Genomic DNA, 17,422 nt, shown 5'->3' on the forward strand with positions numbered 1-17,422 from the left:
AGCAAAATGCCTAGGGGCTTAATTCACATGGTGTCCTCAAGTATCGACCCACTAAGGTCTGCTGTAAGATGAATATGGACCAGAAACCAACCGAAGGTACTAAAAAAATTATTGGCACCAAGTTCTTAGGTGCTGTGTTGCAAGGCCGCTGTTGTCCCAGGACATCCTGCAAGTTTACCCCATTCATTTCAATTTATAGTACTTTCAAGTAGAGAAGCTCAGATCACACCAGTGTTGGCTGCCTTGGATTCATTCTGCAGCAGCCCTATCGTAAAAAAATAATAATCCTGGATTAAGTGAGGAGTGGATTGTGGCCAGTGGTTGCTTGTCCACAACAAACCATTTGCTCTACAACCACTCTCATGGCTTTAAGGAGTTGTTCCACAATAAAAGGGGTTGTGAATACGCGGCGGTGTGAGAATCAATAAGGTTGTTTTTGTCTGTTTATTTCTTGCACTGACTCCCATAGAAAGAGTCTGCCATCTTATGTGGAAGAGGAGGTTATGCACACGCATTAAAATTAAGTTCACAGTGAGCATGGCGGATTGGACCATTGGTATTAACCCCATCGAGATATATGTTCTGATAGTACAATAAAGCAGTAACGTAACACACGATTTGAGTAATGGATAGCAAGTGGCCTAAGGGAAGGTTCCTCCAGTATTTTAACCTTCATGTGGAAATTACTTCCTGCGCACTGCTCAAAGCAAGACCCAGCAGGAGCTTCTCCTGCACACGCTCCACTGAAATGAATACGGCCTCCATTGCAATGGAGCGTTTGCAGGAGAACATCCCGCTGGATTCTGCCCCAAGGTACAAACCGTGTTAAGACCGTATTAGGGACAGGAGTAGGGATTTTAAAAGAGAAAATTACTGTTTTCTTTGCATGGTCTCTAATCCGTCTCCAAACACACACACACACACACACACACACACACACACACACACAAAATTTGTAACTTAGAACTGGAATGCTATTTCGTCCTAAACAGTATTTTCGATACTTTGTATGAGAAAGAAAATGAAAATTAATACAAGAGCTATGGAGCACAAAAGAAGTCATTTGTCTTCTTGATTATCTATTTGCTTGTCAGAGTTTGAGCTATTGCAGCGGCTGGCTCCTTTGTAATATAAAAATACACAGAAAACCTGCAAACACCGAGAAACATCTGTGCAAAAATTATGGTCATTAAATGTATTAAATACCTTGAAGAAGGTAGCTTTTCTCGGGACGGGGGGAGAAAATAAAAAGACAGCGAAGAAACATCTCTTGGAAAACACACTGCTGCTTTATAGTCTCAATATCCAGGTAGAAATTTAACGATCAGACTACTATTTTAGTTTGAACCAGTTTGGAAAGCAAAATGTAACCACATTAATGCATGCTTAGAGGAAATAAATCACCTCATATAAGGCTTAGCTGTAGTTAAGGAGGATATACCCTATGGTCAAACATCTTTTGTTTCCATTAGGGGAATGCAGGCTTGGAAACTGACAACAATAAAAACCTGGTCGAATCGAAAAGGGGTCTGCAAAAGTATCAGAACAAAGGAATAATGTCGCGACTATTTCAGATACCCTGAAAGACACGGACAACCGTATTCACCATAAATGCTTTATTTCGGGGTTGTTGTTGTTTTTCCACCGTGGCTGCTGCTATATACATGTTCTTATGGGTATCACACAAAACAACAAGAGGTAATTATACAGAACGAAAGGAGGGGAGTGTTATATCCCCCCCTCCCTCAAGTTCTCTGGAATCACACCATTTCGGAATGTCATATACAGTACAGGAGAGAGAAGGGTGAGAGAAGAGAATGAGGGGGGACAAGAGAGAGAGAGAGAAGATGGAAAGTGGGGGGGGGAGAGAAAGCGAGAGCAGAGAATACCCATATTCCTTTCCTCACGCCTTACTTCTCTAGGGAATTTCCTGAAAATTCATCTTTATCTTCACATTCATTTTAAAAACTGAAGCGAAGGCAGCGAAGGCGCATCCTTATTTACAAAGGAACACCCCCACCCCACCCGTTCCATTTTCATGGCTGCTGGAACCCAGATGGCCTTATGCTATAATCAACTTTATAGACTGAAATGCACTGCCCTTCTCCGCTTTCCAGGTCTTCCAGGTTAGATAATTAACCTGAAGTACTTCCCTGCCGCCTTTAAATTACATTGCTTCTTCCTCTTTTTTTTATTTTGTGTCCTTCCCCGATTCTCGCCCCCTCCCCGCCGCCGCTTGATGCCCTTCCTTACTTGGAATATTACAATATTTATCATCCAGTAAAGTCCTTAGAGGGCTGTGAGAATTCTCCCCCCCCCTTTCCAATCCCTCTCCTATCTAGAGCTGTGTTAAGCAGATGCCAACAACACTTTTCTGTCGCCTTGTGGGTAAATGGCTGGGTTTAAACTGGGGTTTCTGGCTAGTGGGGTGGGTAGGGTGGAAGAAGCGGGTGTTCGAAAGGGGGGGGGGGAGAGAGAGAGAGAGAGAGAGAGAGAGAGAGAGAGAGAGAGAGAGAGAGAGAGAGAGAGTCCAGTTCTCCTTAGGTGAAACCGGGCCTCATTTATTAAAGACGACTCTAGCTGTCGCGCTAATGGTTGGCATAAGGTCCTTCGTTTGTACGCGAGAGTAAACATGACAAATGGGCCCGAGTTTGGCTTGATTAAGGATGAAAAAGGGATCCATCTTAGCCAAATCTGAAAACCCCATCTCCTATAGAACAGAGGAGCTACCCCCCCAAACACGGCAACCCTGCTTTCCGGCCAAAGAACTAACCCCCCTCCCCCGCAAAAACCCCCAACCCTCTCATCCTTCTTTGTTTCTTCTCCCCTCGTATAAATAGTGGTCCCAGTTCACCCACCCCCTTGTCCCCTCCCCCCATACGCCCCCATGTTTCTCCCTCAGGAACAGGAAAACTACCAGGCCTCCCTCCCTTTCACACATCAGTTCTTAAGCACACAGATCTGCACACACACACACACACGTACGCACGCACACACACTCGTGGGCCGCCACGCTCAAAGGCCAGTTATAGGGTGGTGGTGGTCGGGGTGGCGGTGGGGTTTGGGGTTGGTCCATTGGTTCGGTCCTGGGCACCTCCTCCCGCGCCTTGCGCCGAGAGGCTGGCTGCAGAATTGGAACGGATCTTAGTATTGGGCAACTTGTGGTCTTTTTTCCATTTCATCCTCCTGTTTTGAAACCATATCTTGATCTGGCGCTCGGACAGGCAAAGCGAGTGGGCGATTTCCACCCTCCGCCTCCGGGTGAGGTAGCGGTTGTAGTGGAATTCCTTCTCCAGCTCCAAGACTTGCTGCCTGGTATATGCTGTTCTGGAACGCTTCGGCTCCCCTCCCGCGTAGTTGGGGTTGACTGAATGTAGAAACACAAAAGGAGGAGTGGGGCAGGGGAGAGAGAAAGAGAGCAGGAACAGGGAGGGGAGCAGGGTTGGGGGGGGAGATGGTGGGGAGCGTTACTCTTCTTCTGCCCCTTTAAAACGAAACAGAAACCACGACCTTCTCTTGGAAAAAAAGGCTCCTGGAAGACGCCACAGCCCTTTACAAAACAAGTCCCCCAAACCACAACCCTCCCCCAGCGACGCTCTAAGAGCCTGGATCTTTACCTCCTACTCGGAAAGGAGACCCGTGGGAAGGAAGTCCCACGGAGCTTAACCGTGTTTGCTCCCATCTAAACGATCGTAGGAATGAGTCCCATAGAACTCAGTGGGACTGTAAGTCTCTAATATCTATCCACACAGGAGGGGAGCTCAGCGGGGCTTACCTCTGGGTAAAGAGGCATAGGATTGGACTGCCCGAATGCCAGCCATTCCTGTGGGTGTATCCAGAGTTTACTTTTAGAACTTTGAGGGTTACACAAGGTTGATTCTGATCGCTTGAACGAGTGTCTCCCTGTCTGACCTTTCCTCTCACCCAGTGTCTCCCAATGCACCCCATTCACTGCCTAAATCTTCGCGTCTACCTTCCTGCTTCGCTGCATCTATGTTAAGCCTTACACAGCTCTTTTAAAAAAACACAAAGCAACCACTAATCTATTAAAAGCCAGGCTGTTCTCCTGGTCCAGAGGTCGCCTAAGTCCTCCAAGCTTAAACGGCAGGGTAGAGTAATCCCATTGGAATCATTGTGATTACTCCAGAGGATAGATCACAGTGTTAGGTGAGAAAGGACGAGAGTGATAACGAGACGAGGAGGGGGTTGCATTCAGCTATGAACCCTAACATCACGTAACAGCCCTGCACTTCGTTTTACAGCCTCTGTTACTAGCCTTTGGGTAACTAAATGTGAAGAGACGGAAGGAAGGCCGAATGCATATATGCGTATCAGAACCTTAATAATGCATCAGAGTCTTGAGTGCGAAATAGATCTACAACTTGCTCTGCAGTTCAGTTCAGCCTTAATGCTTGGGTTGAACTAAATACAGTCAAATCGCTGTCGATAAATAGGCATAAATTCAAATACACCGACTTAAGCGTCTTGAGGATCGAGCTAGCGAGCTGCCTAAGGCTCCTGCACGTGTACGAAGGAGTTGCCTGTGCACCTCAAAGTTCTATAAAGTTTGCCCCACATGTAAGACAAACAAACCCCTCGATCGTAAGACAAGCAACCTTCTTTTCCCCCTCTGGGAAGTCATTCCCACTTGAAACCCACGAGACATCCTTCTCTGAAACGTTGCTCTGAAGGGACCATCTTAAAACAAACACCCCCCAACCCCCAGCCTTGGAGAAAGGCAAAGTAGAAGTTTGCTGAAACTCTCTACTTCAATACAATTTAAGCCGACAATGAAAATAAAAGACCCCGTACCTCCTTCAAACTTTTCCTGGGGAACGTTCTCCAGTGGAAGGAAAGGAAGAAAAGAATAAAGGACGGGGTGGGGGGGGGGGAGGAAGGAAGGGAAAGAAGGAAAGAAAGAAACTGGAGGAGGATGTTAACAGGGACTTCAAAGGCAGTTGGCCAAGAAGAGCAATAAAAATTTATGGAGGATGTAATTATAGCGCTCTGCAAACAGGGAGACCATAAATCTCCAAGGGGAATGGTTCTTTTACAACGGGGGCAATAAGCTTTTCTCTCTCTCTCTCTTCTTCTTCCCAACAAGACTTTGAGGTGCAGGTTAGTATAAAGCGAACGGCACTTTAAGGTTCACTTACCCGTGCTAACATGAACCTTCTTCATCCAAGGATAAACTACCGGTTCTTTGCAAGAGGACGGGCTTTGGTTGAGAGAGTTTTGGCTACAGGAAGGCGGTGGGCTTGGCGTGATGGATTCGCAAGTGTGGTTTGATTCGGAGAGATGGTTTTGAAGTCCAGCTGGAGCATGGACACGCTGGCTCCTGGGAGACAGGACCGATGCCGGGTGCCCAGAGCCCTGACATGGAGGATAGGATGGTTGGTTACAGGCGGACCGCGCTGGGTACAACGCCTCGGGTTGAAAAGAGTTCTCCTCTCGCCTCTGGCCGCCGAAATATTCCGGAGAATGACTGGGAAGGTAATCGTGCTGGGAATATTCTTCGCATGGTGGGAATTTGGGGTCCACATAGTTGGAGTTGATCAAGAACGAACTCATGGCCATTAATTTTGGAATTGCAAAAGGGCGCGCGCGCGCCGGCACGCACACTCCCGCTCACTCACACACACGCACACCCCAAAAAATATACTAAAATTTATTCCTATTTCTTTCGGGGCCCCCTCCCCTTCCCCCTTCTCCCTTCCTTCCCCTCCCCTTCTCACTCGTTTTCCTGTTTCGAAGAGCCCTCCTACTTTTGCCGTCAACTGAACAAAGTTAGATGTCCATGTGACCCCAGGAACCAATGGAGAGGTTTGTCTGGGATTCCCGGATAAGGAAATAATCAAGAAGGGGGGAAGGAGGGGGGAGGACGCTTTTAGCCTTTCCGTTGCCAGCACATAGTCAACTTAGAAGCAGGTTGTTTTAAAGTAAATTGAACTTAACTTTACATATAAATGCACTCAGGAACCTAGGTGGGACTCCGCACTGCGGAACAGTTATCCCTTTTTACTTGTTAAATATCAGGATTTACATCATTTCATATCCCGAAGAAATCTATTATCCCATAGCCAAGAAGGCACCACAAAATCCAAGTGCCCCCACCCGGTGCATTGGCTGAATTAAAATCACTGTCGATACTGGCGAGCGTGCATGTGAGAGTGTACACACACGGTTCCCCATGGCAGAGTTTGCCTCGAAGTAAAAAAGCAAAATAACAACACATGCAGTCTGAACAAATAGGAGACTGGGAGGAAAGGAAATATTCTCCTCGGTTTATGATGCATTAATCTTCTAGCTCCTGCCTAAATTTTGGTGATAGAGCCCGGCCGGTGGCAAAGATAGATAGAGCTCGTTTGAGATCGATAGAAACGCCATTAACTAATTCGGGTTACCCATCCCTTTAAAAGACAGGTTCTGGTTTAGACTGGTTCTCCCCCCACCCCGGCCAGGAGGAGAAAATATATTTTAAAAAGCATGGAGACAGAGGACTACAATACGATGGATAAAACAAAATCCAGTTGCATAAATAGCTTTTTAAAGTAGTATTGCAGTAAGGGAACATACCCTGCGTATTCCTATCTATCTCCTAAATGTCCGTTTTCATTAAGACGCAATGTATCCACCCCTTTTGGAAGCCCTCGGGGCAGGGACCTGTCTCTTCTGAGTGCTGAGTGGCGCCTGCGCACAGATGGCACCAAACAGGTAATCTTTAGAGACCTGTTTTGTCTCAGCCCTATTTACAGAAAGGCATGGTTCTAGAACAATTTCTGCAGGCATATGAACACAGAAGGGAAGAACTGTTCTGTTCTCTCCCTGTGAATTTCCTGTTTCGCAGAAGATACCCGATAATTTGAATCAACCTGTCTGGATGCTTAAAAGATGGGGGCGGGGCGGGGGGACCCACTGCCATTAAAACAACACGCCACCAACACGGAATAGTCCTTGAAGGGAAAGTCTTTTAACGATATGCTTCGTCCTTTTTTCCTCCCTTTCTTTTCCTCCTTCTTCGTCTTGAGGGATGCGTTCCGTAGCGTTTGTGTCAACTACATATTCCCCTAGATGCGAATTTGTGACGCAGCTTCTTTTACACAAATTCGGATCTACAGGGTACATACAGAAGACAGAGAGAGAGATTCTCCTTTGAGTTTGGCTAGAAGTCTTCCGCTTTGGCTTACAGCGAAGAGGAAAAGTGGGCGAAATAAAATAAAATAAAAAAAACAAATAATCCGTTTTTCAGGAGGAAGGTATGTCTGGAAATATTTGCTTGCAACACGCGTCGCAAAATCGAGTGGTTGTTAGCCCAACTCTGTCGCGTAATCCACTGTTGCTTCTTCCTCCGCAGAAGGAATACTGTTGCAGAAAGGTAGTCCAGAAAAGTTGGGAGGGAAGGAAGGAAAGAAGGAAAGTCTGTTGGAGGATCTAAGCAGAAACAAAGTCACTCCCAATCCACTTCAGTGAGATTTATCGTTTAATTAGAACTAAAACGACCCTGTTCGCGCGATTTCGTTGTAATAAGGAATAACATTAGGCTTATTCCGATAATTTGGTTGTCTAACACACATTTACCCAGGGGTAAGTCCCACTGAACGCAATGGGGCTTAACTCTGAGTAGGCACGTACATTATTTTACTGGAGGGAGGGAGATCTTAAAACAAATACAAATATAAACAGGAAAACAGGGTGTGGCTCTCTCCCCCCCCCCCAACACACATAGTGCAATTCCATCCCTTTTCACCCTAGGGAAGAGGAATGGGGGAGGATCAAAGGAATTTCATTTCCGAAAAAAGGGGGATATAAAGCAATAAAATATGCAGTTTGTGTAAGTAATGAACCTTTTGCGGCAGGAAGTCGGGAGCAGCGCGGTTTTATGTAGATAGCTGTTAAGGCTGCTGGTCTGGAAAAATGAGACGCGTTGGAATTCGTGTTGCGGTTTTTAAAAAACTAAAAGAAAGGAAGCGGTCCCAATATTATCTTAGTGTAGGAATAGGGAATCCTTCGGGTTACACATAATTCTTCGTCAGGTAGAACAGTTTGTTTATTATTTACTCAGCAGTTGGCACTGGACTACCTATGAGGTGTCTTCACGCTGGATGAAACTGTATCAGAGCAGAGCAATAGATTACTGTATGGCCCTATTAGTGAGGACACTTCGTTTCTCCTATGTATCGAATATACTACCATAGGCAAGAGGTTATTGGTATTACTATTTTAAACCGTTTAGCCGGGGAGCGAAGGAGGAAGAAACGCACGTGCTTCGAGACCAGCCTCCCACATGAGTCAAAAAATAGTTTGGAAAAAGTCAAAGCAGCAACTCAGACATTCTTCTTGTTGTCCCCCTTCCTCCCCCAAACAGCCAAACCCGTGGCACGAAGGCTGCGTTAATTCATGTCTCTACACCCACTGCCTACAACAACAGATGCTGGTTAGATAACAGACAAGGCGTTTGTGTTTTAATTCATAATGCCATATTAAGCCTATACTCCCGAGAGTCCATGCCACTGGAATCCAAATCTCCAACTTCCAGGCAATGGACCGTGCGAGCACACCCTCCAGCACCGAAGGCGTCAGTTTTCCAACACGGGCACCCCGAACCTGAACGTATTTACATGGAAGTAAGAGCTGCTGATTTCAATAGGGCTTGCTTTCAAGTCAGTAACGAGGTTCCCGGGATTCAACCACCCCCACCTCCCATGCATTTCACCAGGTGCACCGTCTAATTCAACTAATAGGTCGCAACCTATTTGTAAAGTGCGCCACCCCGGTCGGGGGGGGGGAAGGGACCCATAACTGCCCCGGTTGTTTTAGTGGGGCTAATATATTGTCGGGCGACAACACAGGAAATTCGGGATCTCAGCTGCAGATTTGTCTACTAAGAACAGAGACAAGTCCGACTTGAAAGCACACCATACTCGGAATAATTTGTTTCAGTGGGAATCATTACCAAATTTAGGACTAAGGGCACTTTTCCAGAGTTGCAGGCCAACTCCAGTGCGCGGAGAGAAAGAGAAAGAACTTTCCTTCCACGAAGCCTACCAGACACAAAGGTATACCAGTTATACACCTTTGAGACATCCGCTCTCCTCTTTCTCCTGACCTTGATCGCTTCCATTTTTCATTTCCCCCGCCCTCTCCTGTTTCATCTGTATTCCATCCAGTCTTGTCTCAAGACATGGGTTTTTCGGGAAAACGAATAGCTAGGCCTACTCTTTTATTTATTTATTTATATATATCTCTAATTTTTTTATTTAAAGCGCCACCTCCACTTTTTAAAAATGCCTTGCGCAAATAGACAAAGGGGGGTTTCATCCTAGTATCACCAGCACCCCTAGCGTCTAGCAGAAATGGTCGATTCTTTCCACCCTCTCCAAAAGTCCCCCCCCCCGCGCACCACGCACACACAGAGGCATGGACAACAGCCTGCTGTCCCCAAATCAAAAGATACACCTCCCCCCCCGACCCTCCCAACCATCCGTGTTTTGTTTTGGTCACTCTCGATTGCTCTAATAAAAACGTCTCAACTTTTCGGAAGTTTGCAAAGACAGATTTAGCTCAGGCGTTCTCTGCATTTCAAAGAGGCAAGTTAATGAAGCCCTAAAACGACAGAGTTTCCAAGCAGATGGGACCCACAATACATTGTTTGCATACTACAATAAAGTTCAAACAGATAGGAAAGGACGACTGGGCAATTGCTTGCCACAGAGGGTGCACACCTTTCGGACACTACTCGGGTGTCCCAGTAATGTGTGTGTCCCGTTCCCCCCATGCCCGCACAACATCAAACTCAAAGCACCTGCCAATATATGCAAATATTATTTTACTACTAAGAAGTGTTATCTTCTGGCTACCTTGGGTATGATCACCGCGTGAATCCGGTTCCTCGCAATGGGGGGGGGGCTTGTGCAGGAGAACTTCCCTCTCCCCTCTATATTACTTTCAGGACCCCCATCTAGGTAACTGCTGAGCCTGCCTCAGCGTTCAAGGCTGCTTTTCTGCACGTCGACCTAGCAGATCAGCTCCAGTTTACTACGGATAGACTTACTTCCGAGGAAATGCGTTAGGGATCGAGCCTCTTTTTTTTTGCAATCACAGCACCCTTCTCTGGATTGAGAGCAAAAAAAGCCTGGAGGTCTTCTCCTTCAACTCCTATACCTCCCCTCCCCACACATTTTCCCCAAGGTACAAAAACTGAAGCGTTTACAACCCCCCTCCCCTTGTTCGCGCAGTTAAAAATAATCATCCCGTGCAAGACAGGATACAAAACGCAGCAGCCTTTCCCAAGCGGTCCAGCCACAACCACAATAAAAAGAACCCGAAACACCAACCGGAAAACTGGATCCTTCCGTCGTATCTCTCCTTCCTCCATGTCAAAGATTATTTTTTTTCCACGATAGGAAATCTCTTCCTTTTCCTTTCCTCCCCCTCCCACTGCGATTGCCTTTTAAAGCCTAAGGAATAGCTGGCTACCAGCTTGCAGGGAGCCGTAGGCCTAACTGAGCGTTTTCGGTTCGGATACCCGCAAGTTTTCGTATTAATCTCCATACTTTGTCAGTCTTTGTTAAACAGCTAGGCGTGTCCCCAGCGCCTCCAACATTTTAATATTTGTTAGACGCGCTGACCTGAGTTTCACCCCACTCCGGGGCTCTCCCTCTTGCATTTTCTATAATACGCTTGCATAGTTCTCTCGGTCATATTGAATTTTACCCAGGTCATTACTTTGGAGGGGTGGGGGAAATGCCACGGCAAGGAATTTTAATGCAGGCTTTCCTCTCTGTAGCGCCTGCGACTTTTTTCAGTCTCTTTGTAAGTTGCTCTTTGGCCAGTAGATGCTTATGCAAAAGAGAAATGTGCGAGGACATATGCGCGCGCGTGTGCAGATAGATAGACAGATCAATTTACGAATATGTGCACGTCACTTGAGCCTGTTTATGCGTGCATCTAGATATGCATTAAATAAACACATGCATAAATTATTGTTCAGCTGCTGTGCCCCCCCCCTTTTTTTGGCTTCGGGACCAAAACTTTTTTCATTCCAAGTTCAAACTTAAACACACTTTCCTCACACATTCATAGGATCTATTCCCTCCCCCCGGAAAAAAAGAAAAGAAACAACGACCACTGAATAAAACACAATACGGAGAAATGATACGGGGATTCCAAGGGGGAGGGAGGGAAAGAAGTACATGTTCCGAAATCTCTGTGCCTTTTCCCATCACGAGCAAAACTGCGGTTGAATGTCACCTACGCTTATGTCATATATTCCCCCTCCCAGTTAAAGTAATTCCGGAAGGAAATTTGTTGGAAAGAAACTCTCTACCTTTGAAGCCACCAGAGGTGTTACCCTAACTCATCAAAGGTCTAGCTTCAAGAATGTAATGGATTGTGAAGGCTTGAGCTTTCCAGGCCCGTAGCTGCCTATTGTTCGATGTATGTATTGTTCACCATCTATTCTACAGGTACACACACACACACACACACACACACACACACACACACACGGTGTGCTGTAGAGCAGGTTACCTGCTGCACTTGACAGAGGCATGCCATGAGAAGTCTATCGAAAAGTCAATTGGCATTAAATTATTTCTATTAATAACTCATTACAGGGATTGTCTTGGGGGGGCGGACTTGTAGAAATAACCTCTCGCTCTCATTTTCGCCACGAACGGGCTTTAAAGCTCGTCCAATAGCAGTTTATCCCCTTGTTCGCTCGGATTCTTTATCCCTGACGGCTCTTCCTATAGAGGGCTGGGCTATGGTGGCAAATTGACTCTTAAACGGTAGGATACACGGGGATCTGTACTGGGAGCAAAGGAAGCGTGTGCTTGTGTGAGCCATGAAAATTCATACCGAGATGATTTTAACCTTCTGAAAACAAACGGAGTTGTTACCCACTCACATTCCCCCTCCCTTATTATTGCACAAACCTGGAGCGGTGATGACTGCGCTTCAGAGATAACTGTAGTAATTAGAGAAGCCTAGAGATGGATCGCCCAAGTTACGCTTAAAATGTAGCCCGTTTATAGTGATCTTTCATAAATACCAAGCAAAAAAAGCCTCAAGAGTTCGTTACAATTAACCTGTGTTGCTTTATGGGAGAGTACGCACGCAAATACACACCTTGAAATGCTAATATTATTATTTTTTGCTTTTGCATTTCAACCAATTTGGGATTAGATATCCGAATGGAGATATATGGAAACCAACCATTTCTATGTGACGCACCTCTCAAGAAGTGCATTTTGGATGTAGAAATACCCTCTTGCTTAGGATCGGGTGTGCCTTTAAACACGCGGACCACAACCCCCTTAAATCTCTTACTCCAAATTAGGGACAACCCAATTTACAACTCAGTAACTCTGCTTAAACCTCCATCCTAACCACTTGGGTTTGGACTCAGTCCGAAACTTACGCCCAAGCAACTAGGGTAAGACAGCAACTTGTCACCCCTGGTTCTAAATATTTACACTTAAAACAATAGTGTCTTCTTGATCTTTAACAGGACTTTATATCCCGGATCCTACAACAGGCTTTGTTGTAAACGAATTTCACTCTTTTCAGTGGGGCTTGCTTTTGATAGTCAACGTGTTTAGGATCTGCGCACAAATAAATTTGCTGGTAGCCAACTACGTGGTTCTGATTCATGGAGGTCCTGCAGTGAATCGCTCCTTTCCACATACATCGTGCAACAAGGCGGGGGGAACTGTTCATATAGAATCGACTGGCGCTAAATTCCATTTAATCCGCTAAATGTTGAACAGGAGAGTTATAAGAAAGGAAGAACAGGAGCTCAGGTGCTTCTGCGGTCTGCGTGTGTGTACTTAGAATGGTTTCATAAATTTTCCTTCCAACTGTACCATTATCCTAACCGCTGAGATCAACCCCTTCATTTGAAATTAAAATGATTTATTTATTTTACTGTCGACTTTAATCCGGCCTGGTTCGTTCTTTATTGTTGCCGAATATATTCTGCACCAGTAATTCGGATGAGGAGCGAATCCCCAAACACACACGCATAAATTCAGAGGAGGTGCATGCCCTAACACTTTTGCAACAGAGTTTTAGAAATTAAATCTGTCAGCCAATCGAATATTCGATTCCTCTCAGCCGTTTGACCGAGCAATGTATTAATGAGCAGAAAACGGTTAATTACCACTGCATTGCTAAGCCTCTGTGAAGACACCGTTAAGACTCTTAACTTCAGTTATCTTCTTAATTTAAGAGGATCCTGAAGCAAGTGGACAATCCCTCCTAAATGTGAGATGATTTGCAATCGACTAAACAAAAGGCGCTTTTTATCAGAAGGAAAAGTAAACGTATTAAATGTTATTAATCAAATTCGGGAATATGGAATAGTCTCTCTTCGAATACTCTGACGTTGAAGGACAGTATATGATTATCTAAAGAAAATGAATATAATAAAGTGAAACAAACCCCAGATTCCAAATGCCTTGACAATAAGCAAGCTCAGAACCCATCAGTATTGTGGGAGATCCAAGGTTAAGATAGTATCCGACAATTTATTTTAAGACAGTGTTAGTACTGCTTTCCAGTTTTAAGAGGCAAAGTCTCTACAGCAATTAATTCCCTAAAAGACAAAGTCATAGTTATTAACCCATTAATCCCTGATAGTTAATCTGTAAAACTTTACAGAACACCCCAACAGGAAGTTGCATAGGAGAACTTCCGGGATGCTTCACATTTCCTATATTCCTAGAGGATTAAGGCTGAAATTTATCCTTCGCAAGACCGAAATGAATGGGCGCTGAGCAAAACCGAGGTAGTTTTTTTTAAAAAAATCAACAGGGTTTGTTTGCATATGGGAAATGGATGCTGGACTCTGCCCTAAATCCCCTACAGCTTGGAGCTTATGATAAAATATTTTAGAAGTATTCTTTGACACATCCTATATTGTTTCCAATTCCTTTGTTTATTATTAATTTTAATGACGTGATACGTATTTTTATAGTTATTTGATTTCAGAAAAGCATACATCTTTACCCTGGGAACAACCCTCCAACTTTGGTTCAGTGATTATTTTCCCCATGGGGATGTGTGGAAGATTACAAAGATTATTTTAATTAAAATATTACGTTATAAATGTTGGCTGTGTAGCAATGATTTATTATGCTTTAATAATAATAATAATAATAATAATAATAATAATAATAACAACAATAATCCACGTTATTGAATTAATATATTATAGCTCTTTAATTTATAGTATACATAGATGATCACAGCAGTTAAAGAGCTTGTAGAGAAAAAGAAACTGTTCAAAAGAACAAACGTGTGTGTTCTAAATCTGCGCCGACTAGAAGGTTGTGATCCAGCAGGAAGCTCTTATGCGCAAACGCCATTGTGGTGAATGAATGAAGGCATTGCCCCGATCCTGCGTAGTGTCCATTCACTCTAATGGCCCTTACCCAGGAAGAACTGCCTGCGGCACTGAGTCCAAACTGTTCAGTACAGTCGTTAGTTAGAAAGAGAGAGAGATCGGCCCAAGGCACCCCCAACATCAAGCTCAAAATACTACCACCTCATCATCCCAGCTAACCTGCCTGCCCCAGCCTCCCAGTTCCCCCTTGTCTCCCTTTCATAGACAGCAGCTCTGTAACATTTTGAGTCGCCTCTCTCTACACTTCCTAACTCTTACCTCGCGATCGTATTCTCTCATCTCTAGCCAGTAAACAAGCAAGGTCTCTTCCCCTCCCCCCCACGCTGCACCATCACCCTTCTCCCTCCCCCTCCCCTCCCCCCTCCCTCTCCTCTTTAGCACTGACATCCAGTCTATCAGCCTCAAACACAAGACCCGGTCTCGCACCGCCTAAACTTTTGACCCTCGCCTTTTTGACCCCTCGGAGCTATAATGGCGTTCTATCCAATCTACCAACGACCATATTCACCTCTCCTAGTCTTCAGAACCTGCGCAGACTTTCTTTCTTTCTTTCTTTCTTTCTTTCTTTCTTTCTTTCTTTCTTTCTTTCTTTCGTTTTCCCCTCATTTCACTCAGCGTTTGCAACCCACCTCCAATCCCTATATCCACCCCCTCCTCCCAAACCACACTTTAAAAGGGTGCTGCGTGCTGGGGGGGTGGGGAGGGAACTGGAAGAAAAGGACAGCTGGCCTCGACGCCTTGAGAACCAGTTTTTCTTTTATTTGCCAATTTGAGGGTTACCCGCTGCAATAGCAGAGCGCCCTGTTTTCGCCGTTTTAGTGCTGGGGAGCTGCACGGTTGCAGAAGGTGGCTCGCGGCTCCCCCCACCCCGCAGTGGGGAGGGCGGGGTTCGCCGTGCATTTGGGCGAAGCTTCCAGGGGGATAAATGAAGACTTCTTCAAAGAGCTCGCCAGAAAGGCTCAGGAAGTGACCCTGGATAGCTGCGGTGGATTGGTCTGAAGCGGGCTCTGCTGGTTATACTGAGTTGTTACAAGCTTTTGAGATTTCCGCCCCCCCCATTCCAATCTCGCCACCCCACCCCCCTCTTTCGCACACCGATATAATACTTCGCAGAGTTTATTTTAAGGGAAGTTTGCCTTTTTTGTGCCTCCATCTGCGGAACAGCAGCAGGACCTTCATTAAACCGTGTTTCAATAAATCCCAAAAGATCAGGTAGTGTTAGTTTGCACCCAAGCCAGGAACAACAACAACCCGAAATAAAAACTTGCGGAGTTGGGGCCCTTTAGAGTCCAGAGCTGAACTGGCTTAGGTTGCAATCCTACGCACTCTTAGTTGCGAGGCATTCCCATTGGGTTTCACTTGGGCTTAGGTTCTGGGAGCGACCACGGAACATGCAAGAACATGCAAGAACTTCATGAGATGCAATATTTTGAGGTGTATTGAGCCACACTCAGGATAAACACTTAAATTACTCAAGTCCACTGATTTTAGTGGGTCTACTCTGAGTATGGCAACCGTGGGGAAGCACCCAAGAGTTGCGTCCTTTTTGTAACGTAATTGCCTCCCCCGATCTAGCAAAGCAGAATGAACATTTCATTCTCAATTGCACTGTTGTTGTTTTAAATAAAGCAGCCCAAGAGAGGAAAGACAGAATCATGGAAGGAAGATCTAAATTCCTTTAAGACGCTCACCCCTCACACATATATATGGATGAATTTGGGGCTGTGAGACGAAGTGATATACTTGGGAAAGAGCATTAAAACTGTTCAGGAGCTGTTGATTTCTTATGAGACACAAATCAAAACTGTCATCTTCAAAGTTAACGTTTATTTCATGTGTGGATGGAACAGAGGGCTATGACCTTTGGATGAAGAATATGCACGTGCTGATCAATTACCCTGTTAACAGATGTTGGTACTATCATGTCATCTGATCAAACCTTCATCCCCCAGAAACCAAGTCGGCAACGTGTTTCTATAGGTCAAATGATTTATTAGGGAGTAATAAATATATAATCTCATATAAACGATACCTCAGTCTTACTTTTTTCTTTTGTCCGTCCATCCAAGCACCAACCAAGCAACACATTTATGTAGCAACGCCAATGCAGTCAAAGCGGTTTACAATGGTAAGGAAAAATAGAGGAGGAGGGAAGAAGAAAACTCAAGCACTAGTTGGTATCATCTCTATCACCTCTATTTGCTTGGGAATAGCTCCCATGAATATTTTGAAGCGTGTTTGAAGCAATCAGGAGAGTGGTGATATTCGTTTCCTCTTCTAACAAGGCGTGTGCGGGTAAAACACCTACGAAAACTTGCTTCTCCACGTCATCTAGCCGGCTATATCGTCTCCCCTTAACACTCCCCCCCCAGCAAAGTATTTTTCACTTCTCACCTTTTCAACAACATCCCAGGCTATCATCGTTGTTCTCCTTTCTACAGACTGGAGGGAGACTAACGCTGAGTGACAGCAGCTTGCCAGGGGCTGCCCAGAAAGCAATGTTTGAGATTAGATCCTGTCCAGGCCATGCCACCCATCCTCTCGACTATGTTCTTGTCTGCATATACTTGGTCAAACCAGAATGGGTGCTCATTCGTTTGTTCTTAATTTCAGTTGTGGCGTGTTTTTGTGTTTTTGCTTTGTTTTAATTTCAACAAACCGAATGTGGTTCCGAATTGTGGAAATTTGGAAGGAGAGCTTACAGAAGGCGTGGAGGGTTGTGAAAGACCACTAAAACATGAGCCTTAAAATGAGACTCTCCCCCCAAGTACTTGAGGAAGAGTCACCCACTGCATTTTGATTTGGGGCGGGCAGGCGGGGGCGGGGTGGGGGAGAAGAAGAGCTGGTTCTCCTATATAGATGCTGCTCTTTACCTCTCTGTCTGCTGACCTGGGAATGATCCCGAGTTCCTATGAATTATTGATGAGCTATAAGGACCGTTTCCCCCCCTTCTTTCAGTATGCAAACCCCATTACACTGTTAAAATGGCGATTTAATCGTTTAGAATAGCTTTGC

General features: G+C 45.2%; 2 protein-coding genes across 7 annotated transcripts in view; both read right to left on the minus strand.

Annotated features, from left to right (window-relative positions):
* Positions 1 to 17,422, minus strand: part of HOXB3 (homeobox B3) — a 105,115-nt gene that overhangs the window by 42,680 nt on the left and 45,013 nt on the right. Inside the window, exon 1 of one of the 6 annotated variants that reach the window (XM_083583321.1) lies at positions 10,335 to 10,551. The exons of the other annotated variants lie outside the window; for them this stretch is intronic. The gene's annotated coding sequence lies outside the window, so the exon portion shown is untranslated. Of the gene's footprint in view, positions 1 to 10,334; positions 10,552 to 17,422 lie in introns of those variants that run through there. 6 annotated transcript variants of the gene reach the window in all.
* HOXB4 (homeobox B4) lies at positions 1,602 to 5,754 on the minus strand. The gene is made up of 2 exons (XM_083583568.1): positions 5,157 to 5,754; positions 1,602 to 3,367 (listed from the first exon to the last, which is right to left on the minus strand). The coding sequence occupies exons 1-2, from the start codon at positions 5,575 to 5,577 to the stop codon at positions 3,027 to 3,029; spliced, it is 762 nt and encodes a 253-aa protein (XP_083439694.1). The 5' UTR covers positions 5,578 to 5,754; the 3' UTR covers positions 1,602 to 3,026.

This window comes from Podarcis filfolensis (assembly GCF_964270895.1).
Source record: "Podarcis filfolensis genome assembly, chromosome: 13".
In the NCBI taxonomy this organism is placed as follows: domain Eukaryota; kingdom Metazoa; phylum Chordata; class Lepidosauria; order Squamata; family Lacertidae; genus Podarcis; species Podarcis filfolensis.

What these genes read in the sequence shown, in the direction of transcription:
- HOXB4 (XM_083583568.1), bottom strand. Translation starts at nt 5,577, where the DNA reads ATGGCCATGAGTTCGTTCTTGATCAACTCCAACTATGTGGACCCCAAA. An exon ending in GAAGGTTCATGTTAGCACGG is followed by an intron (nt 3,368 to 5,156) that starts GTAAGTGAACCT and finishes TTCTACATTCAG; the next exon opens with TCAACCCCAACTACGCGGGA.